Source organism: Anarrhichthys ocellatus, unplaced genomic scaffold (genome assembly GCF_004355925.1).
Source record: "Anarrhichthys ocellatus isolate YVR2014 unplaced genomic scaffold, GSC_Weel_1.0 scaffold103, whole genome shotgun sequence".
In the NCBI taxonomy this organism is placed as follows: Eukaryota; Metazoa; Chordata; class Actinopteri; order Perciformes; family Anarhichadidae; genus Anarrhichthys; species Anarrhichthys ocellatus.
In genome coordinates this window covers 1,268,772-1,293,152 of record NW_022280133.1, presented here as the reverse complement: position 1 = coordinate 1,293,152, position 24,381 = coordinate 1,268,772, and the positions used below count along the sequence as shown (strand labels likewise).

General features: G+C 43.3%; 1 protein-coding gene across 11 annotated transcripts in view; it reads left to right on the top strand.

Moving 5' to 3' along the window:
* plecb (plectin b) overlaps positions 1 to 24,381 on the top strand; it is a 117,366-nt gene that overhangs the window by 79,647 nt on the left and 13,338 nt on the right. For 4 of the 11 annotated variants that reach the window (XM_031876101.1, XM_031876095.1, XM_031876094.1 and 1 more), the window contains 31 exons: positions 3,042 to 3,103; positions 5,692 to 5,706; positions 6,393 to 6,482; positions 7,151 to 7,186; positions 7,887 to 7,964; positions 8,085 to 8,177; positions 9,501 to 9,667; positions 12,353 to 12,468; positions 12,594 to 12,697; positions 13,888 to 14,007; positions 14,774 to 14,869; positions 14,959 to 15,086; positions 15,900 to 15,993; positions 16,456 to 16,610; positions 16,747 to 17,074; positions 17,166 to 17,243; positions 17,344 to 17,505; positions 17,685 to 17,789; positions 17,894 to 17,989; positions 18,096 to 18,221; positions 18,434 to 18,586; positions 18,697 to 18,851; positions 19,050 to 19,176; positions 19,684 to 19,867; positions 20,583 to 20,740; positions 21,543 to 21,721; positions 21,814 to 21,952; positions 22,143 to 22,499; positions 22,612 to 22,695; positions 22,790 to 22,894; positions 23,020 to 23,118. In XM_031876101.1, the coding sequence (XP_031731961.1) occupies positions 3,042 to 3,103; positions 5,692 to 5,706; positions 6,393 to 6,482; positions 7,151 to 7,186; positions 7,887 to 7,964; positions 8,085 to 8,177; positions 9,501 to 9,667; positions 12,353 to 12,468; positions 12,594 to 12,697; positions 13,888 to 14,007; positions 14,774 to 14,869; positions 14,959 to 15,086; positions 15,900 to 15,993; positions 16,456 to 16,610; positions 16,747 to 17,074; positions 17,166 to 17,243; positions 17,344 to 17,505; positions 17,685 to 17,789; positions 17,894 to 17,989; positions 18,096 to 18,221; positions 18,434 to 18,586; positions 18,697 to 18,851; positions 19,050 to 19,176; positions 19,684 to 19,867; positions 20,583 to 20,740; positions 21,543 to 21,721; positions 21,814 to 21,952; positions 22,143 to 22,499; positions 22,612 to 22,695; positions 22,790 to 22,894; positions 23,020 to 23,118 (3,989 nt within the window). Of the gene's footprint in view, positions 1 to 38; positions 642 to 3,041; positions 3,104 to 5,691; positions 5,707 to 6,392; positions 6,483 to 7,150; positions 7,187 to 7,886; positions 7,965 to 8,084; positions 8,178 to 9,500; positions 9,668 to 12,352; positions 12,469 to 12,593; positions 12,698 to 13,887; positions 14,008 to 14,773; positions 14,870 to 14,958; positions 15,087 to 15,899; positions 15,994 to 16,455; positions 16,611 to 16,746; positions 17,075 to 17,165; positions 17,244 to 17,343; positions 17,506 to 17,684; positions 17,790 to 17,893; positions 17,990 to 18,095; positions 18,222 to 18,433; positions 18,587 to 18,696; positions 18,852 to 19,049; positions 19,177 to 19,683; positions 19,868 to 20,582; positions 20,741 to 21,542; positions 21,722 to 21,813; positions 21,953 to 22,142; positions 22,500 to 22,611; positions 22,696 to 22,789; positions 22,895 to 23,019; positions 23,119 to 24,381 lie in introns of those variants that run through there. The other 7 variants (XM_031876102.1, XM_031876096.1, XM_031876103.1 and 4 more) reach the window with 4 other exon arrangements.

The window sequence follows — 24,381 nt, the reverse complement described above, 5'->3', positions numbered from 1 at the left end:
GTGCGCGCGCGTGTGTGTGTGTTTTCTTGCGCAATGAAGCAATAGTCCATGCAGCTAGGTTACCACACCTCGTCCTCGGCGAGGCACGGGCACGCTGCAAGAGGAAGAGGTGTGTTTAGAGCCCCGCCCACCATGTCCTCCACACACTAGAGCCCACTAAATACACACTCGCTCATCCCACACAAGGACAGGCCCAGACTTCATAGCCCACAGGCACCATTTGCTATGAAAGGGATAGAGTGAGCGAGAGCAGAAAAGAAAGAGAGAGAGAGAAAAAAAGAAAAGAAAGAGGGGCAGAGTCTAACCCAATGAGGGAGTGAGGAGTTTGAGAGGCAAAGGAGAGGGAGAGACATCATAGGTCTGTGAAGTGCTGAGTGGATTGTGGCCACAGGACTGCATGCTCCGGGACGAACCCGAGGGACAGATAGACGCGAGAAAAGCAGAAGTTTGCTCTCAAGGGCGAAAGCAGCCGAGGATATTTTATCATTAGGAATATTATCCTGCGTGCTGACAAACAGTGAAAATGAACTCTCAGCAGCAGAGGTTCAGGAATTTCTCCTCTGACAGCACGGGCAGAGAGAGGATGACCTCAGACGAAGGCTATAACCGGGGGATGCTGAAGGCTACGGACGGCAGGAAAGGTACCAGTATGGTGGCAATCGATGGAAAACGGCTCCATTGCAAGTCTTGATCTTGATGTATTTGCTCCTGTGTGTGTGTGTGTGTGTGAGACACCGCTGGGCAAGAGTGAAGTGCTTTTTCCATGAAGAGGTGAGAGGAGCGTTAGACAATGGTTTCAGGTTTTATACGTCTTTGTCTGTAAGAGCTTTAAGAGGTTCATGTGATTGGCTAGCGTGTTGTTTAATGTGTGGTTCTGCACATCAGTTAGCTCATCAGTCACATTCCAAAGGTGGTGGGGTGTCCAGTGTCGTCACAGGCAAGTTTGAATGTCAAAGCAATCTAACATTGAAAACTGGCAGACATGCAGTTATTGTGATCTGACTGCAGTGTCCAGTGTCTCTCCATCTCTGTGGCTTAAAGGAGGATACTCCCCTTTTCTAATGCATCAGCAGCTTCCTCACTTCGTATTGGTCAGCAAAGCCCATTCACAACTTTTGCTGTGTGGCATGCATGTGTTTTGGGGGTTGAATGAGTCACTGCAGCTGCAGTCTATTTGTTTTTTTTCTCCAGTTTGTTCCTCTTTTTTTTTTTTTCCCCTAAAACAAATGAATGCCCTGTTTTACCATGCAGTGGAACACATGAGTTCTCCTAATCAAGACACTTTGATTCTGCCATTGTGATTCCCTGAGCAGTGGTGGACAAAGTATTTGAATTCTTAAGTGAAAGTAGGAATTAAACAAGAATTAAAAACTCCAACGCACTCATCACACAGCGAAAATTAACTTGTGTTATTATTATTAGTATTATTACGAATGCAATAATGTGTAAGTGTTGGGTTAAGGTGGTGGCTAATTCTAACAAGACTGTTGGATCATTCCATCGATAACATTAGATCGTACTTTATACGTTTATTGTACAGTATGTTCTGCGTGTACAATCTTCATCTGCGAAGCAAACAAAGCTGCGTGGAAAATGTAAGTAAATGTACTTTTCACCACTGCTGTTTTGACCTTTTTCGCTGTAGTGGGCAGTGAGCTCCACACCTCACCGAAACCTGTTTGGTGTCTGGTGACATTTGATCCTTGAAGTTCACTCAGCCCCTATCCACTCGCATACCCTGCACTTATAAAGAGCAACGAGGCCACAGAGAGTAGTTTAAACAGGATTAGGTAACGTGATGTGAACAGAATGCAGAGACCCAACAGGTCAAGGTGCAACTCCTCTGGGAAAATATACGGCCGCGTCCGTGTGAGTGTGTCACCAATCGTCACTCCTCCACCCTGGCAGGAAGTACGTAGTTATAAGCTCAGGCCCCCCCCCCACCCCCATTGGTTTCAATGATAAACGAGGTGGTTAAAAGGTCTGCAGTGTCGATACAAGGTTTCCTTGGAAGCGTAGTTCCATAACACACTTGCGTAAGTCATGCTGACACCCTCCTGAAAAAACAAATGCAGCCTGTGGGCTCCTTTTTTGTTTAAAGGTTGAATCACAGCCCTTTGCTTCTCTTTGCTGGGTGTGTCGCTGTATGATTTGACTGTTCAGATAACTCTTATTAAACTGATAAGACAGAGGACTTTGATGTCGGTGACCATAGTTCATTCTGGCTTAATGTGGATGGAATTATTTGCTGTGTGAGTCAGTAAAGGAGGATTTTTCAGTATAAATACAAAAATGTGCCTGATTTGCTCCCTCAGTTTTCACAGCGCCACTCACTTGTCATGCTGCGTAATGAAAACTGTGCATTAAAGATCAAGTGAAAACGGACCCGATCCATCCACTGTGTCCATAATGAATGTTGCAGTGCCACCACACCTTGTGGGTTTTGCCTGAACTCCAATAGGAATTGGGTGTATGCAGGTTTGTTGTCTCAGTGGGCGTGGTCCTTGCCAAGATCTTGTTGTTTCTTGTAGGAAAAATGCACTATCTAATAGATATGCCATGTCTTGTTGTAATCATGCGGAGCACCTTAAAACATCCGTCCCTCACGATGGAATCCTTTTTAGGAATGTCTGTGTCCAAGAGCACAGCTGGCAGCGGTGTCATAGGGACAGATGTGACCCCGCAAATACAACGTTTCCCAGACAACAGGGGGGGGCGGGGGGCAGCTGCCGACAATGACTGTGATCTGATGCGGTCTGACTCAGGTGCAGGCGTGCACAGTCAAGAGGCATTTTTTAACCTGGTGATGAATCTGTTTGTCAGATTTACAGATATCAAACAAGTCTGGTATTTTGGGGATTTCCTCTTTCCTTTGCTGCTTTTATGCCAAATAAATGGAGCTTCCAACCGCGATACATCCGTCATCACAAAGCTACAGCACACAATTTTTTAACGTTTAGGCTACATTCACAAAAGTCCTGTCGATTTTGTTTCCTTCTCACACGTGTCTGATGATTAACTGTGGCGTCTCTGTTTTGCAGATGAACGAGATCGAGTACAGAAAAAGACCTTCACAAAATGGGTGAACAAGCACTTGATAAAGGTGAGGAGCCGTCCTTGACTTTTACTGTTTCTTATGCTTTACCCTAAAGGTACATTCAAGCTCTCACATGCCTACAGTGTCATGTTCCATGTTCATTTTCACACTCCCGAGGTACACCTGTGCAAAAGAAAAATGCAAGTTCACCAAAAAGTGTCCACACATATGTCCCTTTCTCTGAACCTCACAAACATGTGGTTGACTGCTTTCTTACATAACAACAACATGTCACAACTCAGATGTTGAGAAGTTTTGATCTACACCTTTGATTAGAATGAAATGCATGTACTTTAATTACAGGTGAGACTGGTTTGGGATTCTTTATTTTTATTTTGGCAAGAATTTCGATGCATTGTTGATATTTGTCACTGCAGAATGATGGGCGATCAAAACAATAATGACACGGCACAATGTCTTTATAATTAATTCATTATATTATAATATAATTAAGAGGTTTCTTTTGAGTGACTGGTCATCATGATCTAAAATGTAATCCATCCCTTACCTGTGCATTGGAACTGACCCTGTGGAAGTGATTATCACCGTGACACCTCACACAAACACACATTAGCTTGGCAGTTGTTGTCTCACACCTCGTCTTTAACATTGCACCGTGATGGGGGAGGCTAACCAGAGTGGGCGTCCGCTCTCGCCTATCCCGCTCTCTGTTCTCAAACTACGACCTGAATGCAGGCTGATGCATCACGCTTTCGGGGGAAGACAGGGCCAAACTCCTAACTCTGGAGTTCCTCATTACAAGTGAAAAACGAGCCCCCGTAACACAATACCCCTCCCACAGAGCAGTAAATATACCCCTCCCTGTGCCACTTTTGTTCCAGAAAACTCCCATTGGCAGCAATGCATTAACAGCCATCACAACATTAAGCGCTTCCACATTATTTGAACATTCACTCCACAGACACAGGGCCATTCATTTCTTTTTTTTTTTTTTAATGGAACAAGAGGGGGAAAAAAAGCACAAAGAGTGTTTTCCTTTCCATGAATGTGCGGTGCAATATGGTGCTGACAGACTATGAGAACGTACGGTAGATCCTCTTGTTCCTCTTTAGTGATCACTGTGAATTTTGGAGGGTGAGTCACAGACATCTGGACTCATTTACCTCCTTCTGAAAAGGCAAATTCTGGTCTCTGGCCCAGGGCCCACGGCGGTTAAGGCCAACGGTAGCACATGTGCTGCATAGACTCCCGGGTCTGGGTGTCTACCTGCGTTCATGCCCGTTCTAAACTGACGATGTGTGGGAAGTTGCATAGATTGCAGATATTGATATGGTACGGTTTGATAGCAAACACTATAGTATAAGCATGACTGTTTTCAAAAGTTTGAAGGATTGCACGTCAATATTTGGTATGAAAAATGTAACTTTTAACTTAAGAAGAGCAACGAATAACAAGAAAGGGATCATCATCTCCGCCTACATTCAGCTACTGAAAATGTCAGTAAAGAAAAAGGCACATGTTCGGTCGGCAAGACTGCCCCTCTCAGGTTAAACTGATGTTAAACATTTAATGGCCTGATGGCTGGCTCCCCAGCGCAGTAAATCTTTTTATACTGTCACACCAGCTGCAGAGCAAAAAATCTGCCTCTAGCATAATCTTACATTTGATGTTACATTGATTGAAAACTACAATCGTTGCAGGTTGATGTCATATTACAACGAACTAGTGTTGAAAGTATGCCCTTGGGAGTTTTAGAGGAATTGCGCAAGGTGTCGTAAAAACATCACGTTAAACCCGAAGCATGTTGAGCGTTTGTCTCCATGCGGAGGGACCAGGATGAGGTGCTGTCAGCCATGTGCGCTAACGATTTTCACCTTGACAAGTTTACAGAGCAGCTTTATTTGTAGCATAACACTTACCTTTCAGCTGCAACAGTGTCGCATGGAGCAGAGCCTCGAAGTAATTGAGGGGTGATGACAGCTGGCTCTTGAGTACACACTTGGGAAATACACAAGATAATTGCAAAATTCCATATTTGAACAAAGGAATTTAACAGTAATGTTTGATTAAGATGTTCAAAGTTTTTAATAATCATGTGCAGCTCAAGAATATTATATTACAGTACTCGACACAAGTTGATCAAACCACACAACATAGCCCCCGGGAGGACGTTTTACATGTGTAGACAGTGAACCCTAGTGGTGGCAGTGCAGGCTGTCTTCACTCCACTCACATCCAGATGTGTTCATCTCGGCTCTGCCAGAAGGGGCGGAGCATATCTAAGGTTTGGAGAACTGTGTTGAAATTCTTGCCGACATAAAATGAGCCACTGTTGTAACTTGCAAGGGAGATGCGCTTTCATTCCATTCGAGGGCCGAGGCCTCCTTCACACACAACGACCGAACGCACTCAGATGACGTGGAACAAACAAAAGAAGTTTAACCACTCTGTGTTTCATCTGTCCGTCCCGTATGCCGCCGTGTCCATCATCTACATCAACCAAATCATTGCCCTTCATTTTATTGTCATTTATTTCTCCCCTTCTCTCTCTCTCCTTTGTTTCTGTTCTCTCCGATTCTCCATTGCTCATCCATCTGTTCTCATTCCTCCATCTTTCACCCCTCTTCACCCAGCATCGGAGGGCAGAGGTAGGTACTGGCACGTTCCAGCGGTTGACTCTACTAAATGTGTCTGGTCATGGGGACGACTTTGCATGGAGACCTCCCTCAATTTTTTTGTTCTCCCCCTTTCCAATCTTGTGTTTTCTGGCATCGCCACAACAACTGTCTTGGTTGCAAGTAGACCACACCTCACTTTTATAACCAGGGACTGCACTTCTGACTGGTGATTGATTGAAATCCAAAAGATTCATTTGGGCTTTTTTGTGTTTTATTTTATTTTATGTGTGTTTTTTTTTGTGGCTTTTTTACCTCACTGCTCTGGCTTTTATGCGGTCCCATCTGTCACTTTTCAGGGATGACAGCTGACATTTGGATTTGGAATCAGGCCTGCCTGCTCACGGCGATGCATTCCTGTCCCGGGTAGAACTGTACCTGTGGAGAGAACGCTCTGAGCACTGTAAACATATATCAAACAAAAAGCAGTTCTCAAATCAGTGTAAAGCACTTCTAGCTGAGCTTCAGCGCATTTGGAAACATTTGGAAAAATAGACCAATATTGTGATTTATTGTGTTCCGCCTCAGTCACCAAAACAAATGTCCCAGCTGTTAGTCCTGAATAGCTGTCCCTGTATGTGATATGGGGTTGTCGGTGTTATTCACGGTGCTTGCCTCTTGAATCCCTGTGACATGCTCTTTTCCCTTTGTCCTGGCAGTCGCAGCGTCACGTGACAGACCTGTATGAAGACCTTCGAGATGGACATAACCTGATCTCGCTGTTGGAGGTCCTCTCTGGGGATACGCTGGTGAGTACCGCCACCATGTCTGATTTCTGACCAGGGCGAGGGGCCGACAAGTCTGCCCAAGCTCTGCATCTTTTACCTCTCAGACGTCCTCCGAACCAAAACCTAATCCAGACTAATTACACAAGGAGTACTTGTCTTCGTCGAGCTGGGATATCATCCCTGTGGCAACAAGTCGTAACCAGTCACAGCCACGTTGTGAAGTCAGAGGCTTAACCTGAGCTGAACTTCGCTAAACAAAGACTCATTTACCGGCGGCTCTTGAGTCCAGGATCCCTTTCTCTCTTTCCTAACTATCCATCTAGTTTGTATTAACATGTGACTTCTCATACACCCTTTTAGTCTGCATATGTCTTCAACTAGAATCCTAAGGCTAACACACCAGCTCTGTACAGAGGCTGCTCTGCTGCTGTAGTTCACCGCTCTCTCCACCAGCTCCAGCTCTGCTCATCTTCTGAACGCTTCCATAGCCTTGACACATTAACCCCACTTTGGCCTGTGTGTGTGTGTGTGTGTGTGTGTGTGTGTGTGTGTGTGTACTATACTTATACCTGATGAATACCGTTCTCCTTCTCTACTCCTCCTTTTCCTCGCTGTGACCTCTCTGTGTGTGCTGATCTTTGCCGTCTGGCCTTCGCCTCCTCTCTTTGCGCTGCTCTTGCTGGGGCTAGCCGAGGGAGAGAGACGTGGTCAGGACCGCTGGGTTGGTGAGTGGGTCGATAACTTACAGTAGTTCATTATTTTATCATCATTATTATTCATCTGCGCTTTCTCAAGTGTTTTGTTGCCTTCTTCCTTTCTTTCATTCATTGACATGCTCGCTTTAAGCATTTGGCTGCTGGATTCTAACTAACTGCTGCTGCTGACACTTTATTTTAACTTGGCAGTTTTGGGCTCAAGCTGTACTTTGTTTTGCGTTGCAGTATTTGGAGGCGTTTGTATTTGTTTAGGAACTTTTCATATTTTGTTCAGCATTACTTTCCCGATTTACATTTGAAATTCAAAGGACAAACTGAGCATTGTGCATCATGAGCTCTTCGTAGCTTGCTGTCAGTAGATTTAAATCAAACAAAAGCGTGGCTCAGCCACTGCTAACTTCCTGCTGTATTTACTATTCTAAAGGGTTTTTTCCCCCAAGGGGTGGGATGGTTGTGAACAACAGGACGAAATCAAAATAATTACTCACCTGAAATCCTAGAAAAATATCCAAGATTCACCAGTTATTACTTCATTTATTCTTTCTTTTAAATGTCTTTCCACGTGATTTCCTGTTTTCCTCCCCATCATTTCTCTGTTTTGATTGAATGCTTTTCGTTCTCCTTCACCATGAGTATACCAAAAGTATCATCTCTGACAGTCTAGTGTCCATCATGTAACCAAACATCTCTTTTTTCCCCTCCTCTTCAGCCCAGAGAGAAGGGCCGTATGCGATTCCACAAACTACAGAATGTACAGATAGCACTGGACTTCCTCAGACACCGGCAGGTACGAAACATATGAGGAGACATTGAACCTGTCCCTGTCACAAGTCACCTTGTTGTGTGTGTGTGTTTTCACCAGATGCTGTAATCCTGAAAATAATCGCACCGCGTTTTGTCTTCTCAGGTCAAGCTGGTTAACATCAGAAACGATGACATAGCAGATGGGAACCCCAAGCTCACCCTGGGGTTAATATGGACCATCATCCTGCACTTCCAGGTCTCCTCTTCTGTCAGTGTTGTGTTCCGTTATATTATCGCTCTATACCTCTGTCTCTGGGGTCTGCACCTGCTGTTTCCTGGAACCTATCGGAATGGATTCTCTGCTCTCCAAATTCCCTTTCAAAATTGACATTCTCTAACCAAAACGGAATATGTCTTACCATATTTCTAGAAGCATTTACAGCTACATATTAACACCGCCGCCATATGTTTGGTGTGCTTTGGCTGATTTATGAACAGCATAAAGAACATAAACACCATCAGGGTGTGTACATATGAGTCATTTCCACCCTAACTCCCAAGGGGAGGGTGTGTCAGGCTGAGTGTACAGCTCATTGTCATGCTGCTCCTGCTGTTCCCGAGAATGCCAGAGAGCTGCCAGGCAGAAATCTCTGGGCACCAGCCTGACTGGAAGAGGCACGCCTTGTAATATCAAATGATTCAGGTTCGGGTTTTAAAAAGCGGAGCATGGGAAATAAAGGAGACACTGGTGGTGAGAGCGGTGATATGGTGAAGGTGCCCTGTAGATGCACATAATGAGCCTTTATACTCTTATAGAATAGAGAGGGAACATAGCTGGGTCGTGGCAGCTGGTGAGTCATAGAGATCAGAGGGGAGAGGAAAATTCCAGTCTTACCAAGTAATCTCACAACGCGAGTATCCTCAATTGATTTAATTTACTGAGGAAATAAGAATTGTACGCTCTAAAATAAATAAGTGTACAAAAAGATCTGAGATTAAATAGTCACTCTAAAATCGACATGATCAAAACATCCAGATGAGTGGTCCATATTGTCGACATGCTTTTCATTGAAGAAGGTAAAAAAAAAAAGAAAAATCTGCAAAAGTTAAAATCACATCCCATTATTTTTGTTTTAATAATTCCTCATTTTAAAATGTTTGCAGATTTGCACTATAGTGTGTGAGAGGAGATGCATTTGAATGGCGCAAACACATTGATATCTACACACAATTTACACACTTTTTTTCAAATTTAAAAGCGGTGTTTTTCAGGACAGAAATCCTGCTGCATCCTGTGAGCCAAGTCAGAACACTTAAATCTACTGAACTCCTGATAAATGTTTAGCATGTTAATAGACCAGACAACCAGCAAAGACATTAAGCCAAGGAATGATGAAAGCTGTTAATTGAGACTGTTCTGAACTATGGGTGTCTGGTGATTCCATTTAAATTACATGCTACGGTTTCCACTAATGACTTATCTCTTCCACATTTCACCAATTTAGCATTTTTAACACAACATCCACCTTTTCCAACAGTGCATTTGTATTTATATATATATGTATCCATATTGTTTCAGATCTCAGATATTCAGATCAACGGCCAGTCGGAAGACATGACGGCCAAGGAGAAGCTGCTGCTCTGGTCCCAGAGGATGACCGACGGCTACCAGGGCATCCGCTGCGATAACTTCACCACCAGCTGGAGGGACGGCAAGCTCTTCAACGCTGTCATACACAAACACCAGTGAGTGGGGCAATTTATCACTGATTGTTTGCTGGATTGTAAAATGATAACAGCGATACAAACGGTAGCGTGAGCACGCAAGTCATTGCACTGGCATGTGAGTCAGTTTGGAGAGTACTCAAAGACGCAGAGACACATATTAACTGTTAAATGTCAAGTAAAAAAAAAAAAAAATGCAGGGGAACTGTAATAGGACCAGAGGGGCCGTGTCTTGTCATGAGTTTAATTTAATATATTGAGTGCACTGGACCAGGAGCGGGACCTCTGCCAAGCTTTCAAATATCAAATTACGCTTCACAATGCCGGATTCAACATGCTCTGTAATTAAATCCCACTTTCAGTACTGACAAGATGTGTCTATTCCAGTCAGACATGATAACTATTTTAATGGAAAAACATATTTTAATAGTGCAGATCCTCTATATCGCAATGCTTAAATTAATCATTCACTTGCGTCTGATTAAACTTTCTCATAAAAACGTCTTCTGTTGACCAATTTTCTACTTACTGCACCTGACAGTACTGCAGCTTTAATAAAAGCTGTATTATTAATGGCTCTCCATGAACATTTGAGGCCTTTAGGCTACGAATAACACAGGCGTTGGCCATGAGTAATACGCTATTAAACAGGATTAGTCTATTAGATTGTTTGATAACCTTAGGTATTAAAAAGTCAAAAAAGTCAAAGTAAAGTACTTGCTGTTGACCACCAAATATGCTCAAGTTGTTGTGTGTCTTTATCGTATAATTAATGGTTAAGGATTGCTTTGTGTTTTGGCATCCTGGGAAATGAATGCCCTTTTGTTTCTCAGGAAGATTTGTGAATGCAGTTTGCCATTGGTTGGTTTCTTTTTAGACGCTTCAACAAAGGGATTCGTGCAGAAGAGTCCAGACAGCAACGTGGTATTAGATGAGAGAAAGTTAAAGGCGGAGCACATTAAGAGTTGTTATGCATTGAAAGAAAGGGATGCCTGCAGGGGCAAGTTTTTCAAGAACTGGAGCGTGCACCTGAAACTTTTTTTTTTCTCTCTTTCTCTCTCTCTTTTTGTTGGAGACACCTGAGGCTGGATTAGTGCTGCCTTTCATATCGGTCAGGGGTGTGGTGTGTGGGCGTGACTGTGGCGCTTTGTGGCTGCTACATGAAAACTGTGGCGTTGGTTCGTGTGTAGGCACAGTTCAGAGCATCCCGGAGCAGAATGTGCGTTCGTCCAGAGAATTGTCCAGGGTTTATGTAGTGTGTGTGAAGGGTTACTAATTTAATTCGTAACATCGCAACTGTTGAATTAGACGTCACGTGGAAAAAAAGCAGTGACTGGGCTGCACCACTAGGAGGATTTTTCATCTCAGCAACCCTACAGAAGGATTAAGAGGATCTTCACATGATGATGGACACCTGAGACAATGCATTGGATTGATTTACACGCAACCGTCAAGCCACCGAAAGATCTGTGAAGCAAAACCTCTTTTACTTGCCGCTGGACGAGGGCCGTCCTGCAGATCTTAAGATGCTCAGTATAAGGAAGAAGTCCAAGAAGAAGAAGAAGGGAAGCATCGGCTTCACTGGCGGCGTGTCACGATCTGTCAGCGATGCGGACGACAGGGTGGTCATGTTGTGCGAGGACATCCCGTCAGAGGGATCCTCCTGGGACTCGGGGCAGGGTTCCCAGAGCTCGGGGGCCCGCTCCAGCGGTGACGAGCTGTGCCACGGATGCAGGTCGCGTGGCTTTCATGACAGAGAGGGACGGAGCATGAGCAGCTCCTCTAGGCCGACAGAGCAGTACTCCGTGCGAGAAATCCGCCATGTGGAGGCTTCACCTGCTCACGGACAGAATGCAGGTCGTTCCACTCTACGCATCAGAGAGCTGTATGAACCTGCTCCATCTGTTACTTATTGCACATATTGGATTTGCTTACTAAATATCAGAATCAGTACTGCAGGGATATGCATTGCACTTTTGAATTTGTGGAGTTGGTAATGCATTTGAATCACTTTGTGATATAATGATTAGAAGTTCTGTAATGGTCAAGTATGCATGCGTGACATATGAGGTTTTGTGATGCATTCAATCATCCTGCTTTGCACTCTGAAGACGTTACCTTTTCTTTTTTTTATGTCCTGAGAGTCAAGTAGTGGGCGGCTGCCTATTTAAAATGTGTCAGCTGTGATTACATCAGCTGCCCTATGAATTAACATTCCAGCTATAGACGCTCTGACATCTGCCAGGGAGAGTCAAACACCCAGAGGACAAAAATGCAGGTGCTCCTACAGAGAAAGTGGGACAGGTGGGATGTAGCCATTGGCAGAAGGTCTTAAAAAATCACAGCCACCGCTTATAAGTGAGCCGAACCTGTACAGACTTCATGAATTCTTTATTGGCATTTAGCCCTCCATTCTATTCCACTTCCCAAGTTTTAACTTTGGATTTCTGAGGCTGAAAATACAACACAACAAGTGCGCATAGAAAGCTAAACATTTTAATTGCAGCTTTACAGTTTCTCTCATACGTTGATATCAAATAGTATCATGGCAGTTCTGTTATGGAGACTCAAAATGCACGTCCTTACACTGCAGATTGTAGTCGGTCATACTATTAAACTCGTGTGAAACGTTTCACTAGACCACCCCCTGAAGATTGCTATAACTTATCACCTGGTGATTAATTGTCCATGCTTGTGTTCCCCTAGTCCCAGACTCATCGACATGGGCAGAGTGTACCGACAGACCAACCTGGAGAACCTGGAACAGGCCTTCACTGTGGCAGAGAGCGACCTGGGGGTGACCCGCCTACTGGACCCTGAGGGTAAGACTGGCCCAGAGGCCATTTAATCTTGTAATAATTTGGTTTGTTGTGCTGCATTATGTCTCGTTAGTGACTGTCGGTATTCATTGCAACATGCAACATGAAATAATGAGATGTCCTTTCAGATGTCGATGTCGCACACCCTGATGAGAAGTCCATCATCACGTATGTGTCATCCCTGTACGATGCCATGCCTCGGATGGATGTACATGATGGCGCCAGATCTAACGTGAGCAGAACTTGTTCCAGACCATGAGTCTGGTTTGACAAACACAAACGTTTGCTCTGATTAGATCTGATTGAATGCTTGATCAGATTTATTGAAACCTGAATGGGCTTGTGACTCTGCTTATAAATTAGCCTTTTCTTTAGCAGTATTCACCGCTGCTTTCAGAGAGAAGTCTTGTGAAACCAAGTATCACAGGACATTAGCAACCTGTGTTGTTGACACTGCGTTAGCCAAAGGGCATAAACTCATATGTATCGACACGCATCATCTGTTCACATAAAACATACTGTATAGTAGTTTATACACTCATTGGACTAATGGTATGCTACTGGTGCATTTAATGTCCTGTTGTATCTCAAAACAAGTAAAGGTGAATACTGATCTTGCATCTTTTCTAGTAACAGCAACCAATGACTGAGAACCAGAGATACATTTATTTATTCATTTGTTTGCTTATTTATTTTGTATTTCGAACATAAAAAAGCAAAACAAAAATAACCAACAAAATGCTAAAACAGTAAATGTATCGGAAACTCTAAAAATAGAAATTCTCATGAACAATATAAATCAACAATGTAAATAAATATTACATGTCTGAAAAAGAGCAAGAAGAAGTTTATGCTTATATGATCTTACTCCACCTCCATAACTCAAACAATGATTTATCATATAAATAACAACTACCCCAATGCCATTATGTTCAACCCGAATATCCACCGATTGGCAATCAGATATCACTTACACAATTACCTCACATTCATTCAACCGACCCTTCCTCACCCCGATACCTCTTAAAAGACATTGTTTGTACATCTTAAATTGATTTATATTTGGACTTTGCTTGAGTTCTATATCCCAACCATTCCACAAATTGAAACACTCTCACTCTTCATAGTTTTACAAACACAAGGCTTCTTTAAATTCAACTCTCCTGCTACCGTCTGTCTGTCTGTCTCCCACCATTGTCTTCCTCCCCCTCCACTGTCTCCTCCACCTCTGCCCCCTTCATCCACCCCTCTTCCACACTCTGCCTCCTTGTCCACTCACACAAGACCCGGATTGTTTGGCGCCTAATTGAGTTTAGCGTGGTGCGCGAGCGATCGAACATGGCGACGCGGGAGGAATAAGCACCCTCCTGTCTGTTGTTGTTGTTAAACGCCCGACTGTCTTTTCTGCTGTGCTGGCTGCAGGAGCTGGAGCTGCGTTGGCAGGAGTACTACGAGCTGGTGACTCTTCTGCTCCAGTGGATCCGCCACCATGTCACGATCTTTGAGGAAAGGAAGTTCCCTGCCAGCTACGAGGAGATAGAGGTGAGATGATGTGCCGATATTCTGCCTCTCTGCCAGAGATTTGTCTTTTGTTGAAGAGCACAAATATCTTAGTATTTTATTTTACTCATAATAAACAATTAAAACACATTGCATGTCTTAATAATCAAAGTATTGTGAAAAATAGGTTTCTATTGTTAGATCAAAGAACACGCTTATATAATTTCTAACTCTGGGCAGATGGCAGTAACTGTATTCCCAGACATTGTTGTACTGTAGGTGGGGCCCTGTGAGTGCTGAGAATATGCAGCCAAAAGGCAGATCATGCTGAACCTAATCCTGAGAAACCACTCCCTGTCAGCGCTGCAGAATAAATGCTTAGCGTGACTTTAGTATTTTTCTTAATTCTCTCTGAAGTCAAATTATCAGCAACACAGCATCATCCAAAGTAGCAGTTTGGCTGTGCTTTTTTTTTTTTTTTTAAAGCAGATAAGTCTGTTTAGAGAGCGAGTAGCATGTTTCTTTGGTAATGCAGGCAGTGAGGTCATTGAGTCATTATATAAGTTCAACTCAATTTACACCAGTCATGGGAATGAACAAACGGAGGACAGCACCCCATTGTGTAGAGACTCCTAAAACTGTAGCGTGAGGTGTTAATGTGCTTATGTTATTTAGGAAATTAGGATTTTTACATTCATTTAAATGTGCAAAACATTATGTCATTCAAGACATACATCAAATGAAGATATAGATAAGATATTACTGATTTAAACTTTCTTTGTGTATTTTTTCTTTTTTTTTTCTTTAGCTTCTTTGGCGCCAGTTCTTGAAGTTCAAAGAGACGGAGCTGCCAGTGAAAGAAGGCGACAAGAACCGGTCAAAGCACATCTACCAGTCCTTTGAGGCAAGCTAAACCCTCCTGTCCTTTTGTATTTCATTGTGCTCTGTTCTATTGAGTGGCGGCTAACACATTCTGCTCCCACCTGCCCACAGAGTGCCGTGCATGCTGGTCAGGTGAAGGTCCCTCCAGGCTACCATCCCATTGATGTGGAGAAAGAATGGGGTCGACTTCACATGACCATTCTGGAAAGAGAACGGCTGCTCAGGATAGAGTTTGAGAGGTTAGGACAGCGGTGGATATGCCACAATGTATTCTTTTATTCATTTTCATTGTAAAAATAAAGTTTCTAATATTATCAAGCTAATAACTAAAGTAAAATGCAACTAGCTAGTAGCCTAGCTTTAGTCTGAAGCCTAGCTTTAGTGTGAGGGTTCTTGCGTTAGCTAGCCTGCTAACCTTCCGACACCACCAAAGCTGTGCTCATGAAGGTATCATAAAAATATGTCATTCCCAATTACGTTCTTATATACCTAAAAGAAAGGTACATTAAGTTACTCCTTTATCAAACAACAATGTTATTTCACCGTCATATATTTTTTCTTGCAGCTGTATTGCATCATTTCCCCGCTTTGGTAGAAGATAGACATCAAAACGAGACATAATGTAGAGTAGCGTTGCGTCATGTCTGGATAATGGGGTGGTTTCATGTCATGAGATCGTCCGGTCATCTCCCAGCCTGACAGCCTTGTTCATGGTTCTGAGATGAGGAGTGACTGAGTGAGCAGACAGGATGTCTTTGTCAAGAGGACATATTCGTCTCACCCTGCTCTGTTACGTGGCAGAGTATTTTCAGGAGACACGATGGGCGAGGAGAGCTGACTGTCTCCTAGCTGTAACTGTAATCTTTCTAAAAGGGTTGAGGAATGGCATTTGTGAGTGACCCTCATAAATTGGAGTATTTGCTGCAACGCAGGTGGCCGTCAGTTTTGATTTTAAGCTTCTGTTCGTCTAAATGTAATGTGGTTTTCTAATTGAATGTCTTATTGATCTTCATTTTTTTAATTTTTTTTATGATTGATCGTATCTTATCCAGACTCGAGAGGTTCCAGAGGATTGTCAGTAAAGTCCAGATGGATTCGGGGTCTTGCGATAGCCAACTCAGCCACCTGGAGACCCTGCTGCAGACGGTGAGTGCTAACATTAGAAATACTACTCTTCGATGTGTGTTCACGAAGCAGAAAGAATCCAGATGATTGTTTGGACCTTGTGGCTTTTTTTATTTATTTCATTGTGACTAAAGAGTTTGGGATTTTACGTTTTTTTCATACATATCAGTTATAAATTTGGTCGATTTGAGTCCAAAGGACAGACTTTTTAAGCCTCTTTTATGCTATTTAGTTTAACAAAAACTAACTATGAATATCCTACCAATCAGACATTTAAGAGAATAATGCACCTAAAATATGTCATGCAAAGCTACAGAAAAGTAAAAGGAGGAAAAAAATGGAATCTCTAGTATCCTTCAGGCAGAGAAGTGGCTGCTTGTATGTCCATCACTGTCACAAGCCTTTATATTCCTCTCTAAGTTGTTGTCATTTATAAAAGTAGATAAAAAAATGTATGTTTTTAATTGTCTCTCATTCCTTCAGGACATTCGTCTGCTGAACGTGGGGAAACCAGCTCAGCACACAGCAGAAGTGCAGCGGGAGCTCGACAAGTCCGACAACACGATCCGCCTGCTCTTCAACGATGTGCAGACACTCAAGGACGGGCGCCACCCTCAGGCTGAACAGATGTACCGCAGGTTGGTGCAATGTGTATTGCATTCAAGTGAACCTTTGACGTAATACACTGTGTTACAAAACAGTTGAAAGATGCAGATCTGAATCCCCAAAAAAAAGATCAGCAGTATAAAAGTGCTGTGTTTCTTATCGCCACAGGGTTTACCGCCTCCATGAGCGCTTGGTGAACTTGCGCACCGATTACAACCTTCGCCTGAAGACCACTGTGACGACTGTGACGAGCCAGGCTCCTATGACGCAAACCATCCAGCAGGGCTCCACGAGGGTGCGGCCAGAGTTGGATGATGTGACCATCCGCTATGTCAAAGACCTCCTGGCGTGGGTGGAGGAGAACCAGCTTCGCATTGATGAGGCGGAGTGGGGCTCTGATCTGCCCTCTGTGGAGTCCCAGCTGGGCAGCCACAGAGGCCTGCACCAAACTGTGGAGGACTTCCGATCCAAGATTGAGCGGGCCAGGGCCGACGAGGTAGCACCGTCACCAGAAGGGATCGCACACCGTACGATGTTGTGTTGTTGATTTTAAAAGTAACCTCTGTTGCATCTCTCATTTATTGCAGAGCCAGCTATCTCCTATCGGCAAGGGCTCGTACAGACAATACATGGGTAAATTGGACCTGCAGTACGGCAAGCTACTGGTAAATATATTTGTATTTTAATCTGCACAAATTTTAATTTATCATTGTAGGTGATTGAAAGCTGATTTTTAAACTGCTTGTATTTTGATCTTTTTTTCAGAACTCTTCCAAGTCCCGCCTAAAGAAGTTGGATTCACTCCACGCCTACATCAGTGCTGCCAGTAAGGAAATGATGTGGTTAAATGACAAAGAAGAGGAGGAGGTCAATTTCGACTGGAGCGACAGGAACACCAACATGACGGCTAAGAAAGACAACTACTCGGTGCGTTTTAGGAGTGGACTTCAAATCCTGCGTTCACGTGCTTCAGTTTCTTAAATCTTGTCTCCAATTCCAGCCCATTGTGTGAAATATGTTTGGATAAAGTCATAAAATGAATGCACAGGAGTTTGTTTTTTTTTCCTCCCAAGATTGACATTAACTGTTTCATTTTGATTATTCAGGGTCTCATGCGAGAGCTGGAGCTGAGGGAGAAGAAAGTCAATGATCTCCAGGTCATAGGAGACAAACTTGTCAGGGACGGACATCCCGGCAAGAAGACAGTTGAAGTAATTACGCTAATAAGCCCAGCTGAACAGTCAAAATCCACATGCGGTGTAAAGGCTACTGAGTGAGGCCTCCACTAATGCACTGTCATCTTTGTCTCTTTCAGGCCTTCACAGCCGCCCTGCAGACTCAGTGGAGCTGGATCCTACAACTGTGCTGCTGTATTGAGGCTCATCTCAAAGAAAACACAGCCTACTACCAGGTATGGGACAGCTATGTGAATTCAGACAGATCTGTGGAATTCCAATAACCCTATACGTCCATCAAAATTCAGTGAGCAAAGAGTCAAATTTCCTGTCCCTTTGCAGTTCTTTGCCGATGTGAAAGAGGCTCAGGACAAGATGAAGAAAATGCAAGACAACATGAAAAAGAAATACAGCTGCGATCGCTCCACCACAGCCACACGGCTGGAGGATCTGCTGCAGGATGCTGTGGTGAGTGAGGACTGCTGACATGTGTATATCTAGCTGTATGTGTACACGATCGTGCCAGATGAGCTTCTTAAGAAAATGTCGGCGATGACTATTTCGATTTAGAAGCAACATTTTCCCCCTTTTTTTAATTTAATGCCATCAGAAAACTGGGAATTATTTGACTCTAATCTTGTTTGTGTTTAATTCATTTGATCGTATTTATTTTCCCCCAGGAGGAGAAAGAGCAGATGAATGAATTCAAGACCCTTGCAACCGGCCTGAACAAGAGAGCCAAGTCCATCATCCAGCTGAAACCACGCAACCCCACCACCTCCATCAAAGGCAAACTGCCCGTTCAGGCCGTCTGTGACTTCAAGCAGCAGGAGGTCAGTGATCTGCGATTCGTCCATAGCCCAGAGTGGTCAAACATGTCGCGGAACCTCAGCACGCCCTCTTCCATGTGTGTGTAATTCACCAATCGTGGATTGTGTTGCAGATCACCGTCCATAAAGGAGACGAGTGCGCGCTCCTCAACAACTCGCAGCCCTACAAGTGGAAGGTCCTGAACCACGCCGGAAACGAGGCAGTGGTGCCCTCCGTCTGCTTCATGGTGCCTCCAGTCAACAAGGAGGCCGTGGACAGCGTGTCCAGGTGAGAACACACGTGGACGAGCAGCAGGGTTTATGGGAAAAATTTACCGATTTAGGAAGGTGTTTCTGTCAACCGGTCCAATCCAATGACACCAAATACATATTGAGTTTAAAACTAAACTGTAAATGGCGAAGACGGGTATAATCTCTGGAGTACCATCTGTTTCTTGATTCTCGCTGCGTTCCTCTCCTACTCCAGTCTGGACTCGGGTTATCAGCAGACGGTGTCTATGTGGCAGACGCTCCATATAGACATGAAGAGCTTGCTGTCGTGGCAGTACCTGATGAGAGACTTCACACATATACGCTCCTGGAACATCACAATGGTGAGCGTGAACACTTCTATTCAAAAAATGTTAAGTATATAAATAAAAAAACAGAGTTGTTATATTCGGTGTAAACTTCATGAGTATGTGAAAAATGAGAAAAACAATACAATAAACATTTTATTTAATTTTTTAACTTAAGAAATATTAAACAACATACAATCTTCTGCCAACTGCACTAATTTGAAAATAATACCAAACCATGAGCTGTAAATAGCTAACAGAATCTAAATAACTAAATGAAGGCTTGACGTCTGTTATTTTAAGAGCAGGCTGCGCAGGGAAGGGTTTTATTACGTTAAGTCTTCGGAATCACATTCAGTTACTGTAGGATCATTTTATAGCTCTGGAAAGAGTGCGCTAGCCGTCATACAATCAACAACGAAACCGTTTTGTTGCCAAAACCAAAATACATCATTAAATCAAACTACAGCATCAACCTCCTCAGAATACGCAGAATAAATCCTGCCTTCTAATCCCTCCCCCGTTCTTCTCCGTCCTTTGCAGTTGAAGACCATGAAACCAGAGGAGTACAGGCTGTTGATGAGGAACCTGGAGCTCCACTACCAGGACTACATGCGCGAAAGCCAGGACTCGCAGCTCTTTGGCCCCGATGACCGCATGCAGGTCGAGGGCGACTACACCAAGTCCACCCAGCATTTCGACCACCTGCTCCGCTCCATGGAGAAAGGTAACTTTTGTGGGGTTTTTTCTCCAAACAACAAATGATTCATGGATGTATAAAGAAGGAAATATACAATAAGTGACTAGCAACTTCACAGCATGTAATTGTTCACCTTTCAGGACTAATGGTTGTTAGGCTCAAAGGTGAGTGATGTCAAGCCTGTCAAAGCTTTCGATGAGATGCTCAGAGATAACCATCAGTGTGAATAGAGTAGAGTTCTAAGTGACCGCATGTTGGTTTGGTTCCCACGTTGCTTTTCTTCTTTTGTTGTTGCTCTGCAAAAATCCATATTTTGTGAGTTAGGCTACAGCTTTATTTTTTCTTTATGTCATGCAGCCTTATCACTTAATGCTGTGATTACTTGGGTAGAAAATACTTGCTATGTACTGTAGTTTAAATGGAGCTGTGTGTGTCACGACACGTAATGAGCTGCATGTATGATCGTGCTTTTGCACACGGCAAATACGTGGTAGATGTCGCAAAAAACGTGATTTGAGTGTGAAAGAGGGCGACACGTAGTTACACATCAACAATACCACACCATACTGTGCCATGGACACAAAACTCGTATTTAGGCTGTGTGACGGTACTTTTTGCATCTACAGTATTCAGTATTTCTATGTTCTTGGCCCTCGAGTGCATCCAAACTCACTTCTTGCCTTTTGATTTAATCAATCTTTTGTTTTGCTGTTCTAAAGTAATACATTATGCTGCTACACAGGTCAACAGGATGAAACTCTGTGTAAGACCTACATCTCTGAGATCAAGGACCTGCGTGTGAGCATAGAGGACTGCGAGGCCGGGACTTTATCTCGCATACGCAAACCAATGGAGAAGGAACCTCTGAAAGAATGTGTTCAGAAGACAGCAGACCAGCAGGTACTGTACATAGCAATGTGGCCATATTAATTACACTACATTACCGTATGAATTAGACATCAGTGCCTATGGGCTTGAATCAGATGGCATTGATGATTATCTCAAGGGCTAAGTTACATTACCTTTTCTTGTATTCTTACGTGAGGGGAGGAAGTGGAAACGCGTACTAATATAATCTTTTCAATAGGACACGTGTCTCAATGGTGCACATTTGCCTGACACTATTTGAGTATCATGTGCTTGGTTAGTTTTTAAAAAAAAGCCTGATGGCAACATCTATGGAAGTAAAGTAAGGCTCTTAGCAACCTGCTGGCCCTAGAGGCAAAACAAATCCATCCACATAGAGGAAAGAGGGAAAGATGAAAGTAGAGGAAGGGAAAATGGGAATTTGCTAATATTGTAAGGGACAATGATAGGCAGGATTGGTGGAAAGAAGAACTAAACCACTGGGCACACTGTAGAATTGGAGTAAGAGATTCAATCAGTGTAGCTCAGAGTGTGAAGATACAGCAGAGAATTGTAAACGCTTTAAGGTCTGGAATTTGTAGCAGTTCAGAGAGAGTTGCAGAGATTGCAGTACGACTTCTGGCTGCTTTCCTACAACGGCTGCTCAGGTGCCTGCTGATCTGAGACTGTTCATTTAAATTATAAAGGTGCCTTGAAGCACATTTTTGGAATCTGCTCCTCATAATAGTCTGGTTGGGATTTCTTTGTCAGTTGATTGTTTTTTTCCCCCCATGCTTAAGAAGTTCTGACTCTTCTGACATGTTGCTAACTCTTGTTGTCTTCTTCTGTTGTGCAGAAAGTCCAGGTGAAACTCAAGAGCCTCAAGAAGGACCTTGATAAGGTGTCTGTGAGGACACAAGAGGTCTTGGCCTCCCCACAGCAGTCTGCCTCAGCTCCCGTTCTGCGCTCAGAGCTTGACATCACCGTGCAGAAGATGGATCATACCCACATGCTCTCCTCGGTTTATCTCGAGAAGTGAGTCCCTCAGTCAAGTTCAATAAGGATGAAGAAATGCACTGATGCCCCTTTGCCTTGCTCATTTATTTACTTTTTGTTTCTTGTCCCAGGCTGAAGACTGTGGAAATGGTCATCCGTAACACACAGGGTGCTGAGGGAGTTCTCAAGCAGTATGAGGACTGTCTGCGTGAGGTTCACACCGTGCCAGGCGATGGCAAAGAAGTAGAGACTTACAGAACAACGCTAAAGGTAAACAGCATATTTTTTTACGAGGAGAATTTTTCTCAACTGGAAATCGGATATTTGCATACAGAAAAAAATACAAATCCTCCTATCAGCCAATTGAGAACTGTTCCCATTGAGTAGTTCAGCCTAACCGGTGATCTTGACCTCGTTTGCGCTCTGCTGACTGGCCTTTCTTTTCTTATGAAATTTGCAGAAAATGCGAGCGGAGGCTGAGGGTCAACAGCCAGTGTTTGACTCTCTGGAAGAAGAGCTGAAGAAGGCCAGCCTAGTGAGTGACAAGATGTCACGCGTGCACAGCGAGCGGGACGTCGAGCTGGACCACTACCGCCACCTCCTGTCCGGTCTTCAGGACCGCTGGAAGGCCGTGTTCGCCCAGATGGACATCCGCCAGAGAGAGCTGGAGCAGCTTGGCCGCCAGCTAGGCTACTATCGCGAGAGCCACGATTGGCTGATCCGCTGGATTTCTGATGCCAAGCAAAGGCAGGAGAAGATCCAGGCTGTGTCCATCACCGACAGCAAAACTCTCAATGAACAGCTGACCCAGGAGAAGGTATATTACCACTTGATACCAACCAGCATTCTTATTTCTTAGCACTATTATTTATTTTCAAAATTATTTCACGTGAGCTCAACTAATTAATTAAAACCCGTTTTCAAAACAGAAACTGCTGGAGGAGATTGAGAATAACAAAGACAAAGTTGAAGAGTGTCAACAATATGCTAAAGCATACATTAACACTATCAAGGTGAGCATAAACAACAACAGCTTTCGTTCATTATTGTAAATATTGTAATTTGGAGCAATACTAATGTATGGAGGATCACCTTTTTTCCAATCAGGACTATGAACTCCAGTTGGTTGCCTACAAAGCCCATATGGATCCTCTTGCTTCTCCCTTGAAGAAAACCAAACTGGATTCTGCCTCTGACAACATCATTCAGGAGGTTTGTTTTCGAGAAGCCACGTTGGATGCAGCTTGTGGAACATAGCTTTGATGAAGGATGACTTAACCATGAACTCATTTCCCTGTAAATGACACAGATGTTTTGTTTGTCTCTCCCCGTATCAGTATGTAACACTGAGGACCCGGTACAGTGAGCTGATGACTCTGACTAGTCAGTACATCAAGTTCATCACCGACACGCAGCGCCGCCTGGAGGACGAGGAGGTGCGTGACAACTGGCTGAGGATCCCAAACAAACTAAATTCTAACATTAACCTAACCAACCAACCAAATAATCCACCAACCAACAAACGAGATCACCCGCCGATTAACGAAACACATGCATGCACGTACTGTGTGTGTCACACACACACACACACATATCACATTAATGTACGGGTGACAAACAGTTCCTTTGCACTGGTTACGCTTGAAACATTGGCATGCTGTAGCTGATCTATATGCTGGAGAAGCATTGAGTAGTCATTATATCACGACAAAGGATTAATGATGTATAAGGATATGATTAATATGATCACCAAATTAAGAATTTGCAAACAAACATGATGCATGAGGTTTGAGTGTGTTTACATTCAAGGAAATATAGTATTTTATTAGATTATTCTTTCTGTTACATTGAGACGGTAACATTAATTCTCAATGCAGTCTAAAACTAGACTAAATAAATACAGCACACTGTGTGTTCGTATAGCTACCTCATCTCCATTCATTTTGCGTATTGTGATGTAGGTTTAGAGTTAGGGGTTCTTTCTTTCACTACAATTCTCATTCCTTTCTTTTACTTCTGGCCACTTCCTTTCCTTAAAACCAAAGTCTTTCAGCCTGGTTATCGTGGTTTTCAGTCCTCCTTTACCCCCTAAATGAACACAAGTTTAAAGTTTCACATTATTTTCTAACCCTAATGTTTTGGTTGTTTCTTTGCTCCTCTTAACTGCTTGCCAGTGCTTTGCCATGATGAATGCTTAACTTGTTTGAGCATTAAAGAGGTAAATTATTCACAGTGTTTCTACTGTATCGTATAATCTCCATTCCCTCTTTCATCCTAACATCTGTGTCTCTTCTCAAACTGCGCTATGGCTTTTCATGGCATATTTATTTCCTTGCTTTCACTGCAGCCTTTTATAGATTTACAGTAGCTATCCACACTTCCTCACTCACACTATGTACTCAGTGTTCTTTTAAACCCACCTTACAGTGCTTCTTACACTTCCTGCATCTATAAATGGGTTTCGTCATCCTTGACCTTGCCTTTCCTTTCCATTCCATGTTGTGGCAAATAGTGATTTAAAGAACCCCGAGTGCATGGATGAGATAAAAGCCAGTCTATGTGAATGGTGTGAAGCATTTAGTTCTTATTTTGAAAATATAGTTTTATGTAAAACAACAGAAACCTACCTAAACAAAACTGAAAGTTATCAATAATTATATAGTGACAATACCTATGTGTTGGAAATACTCTTACATACA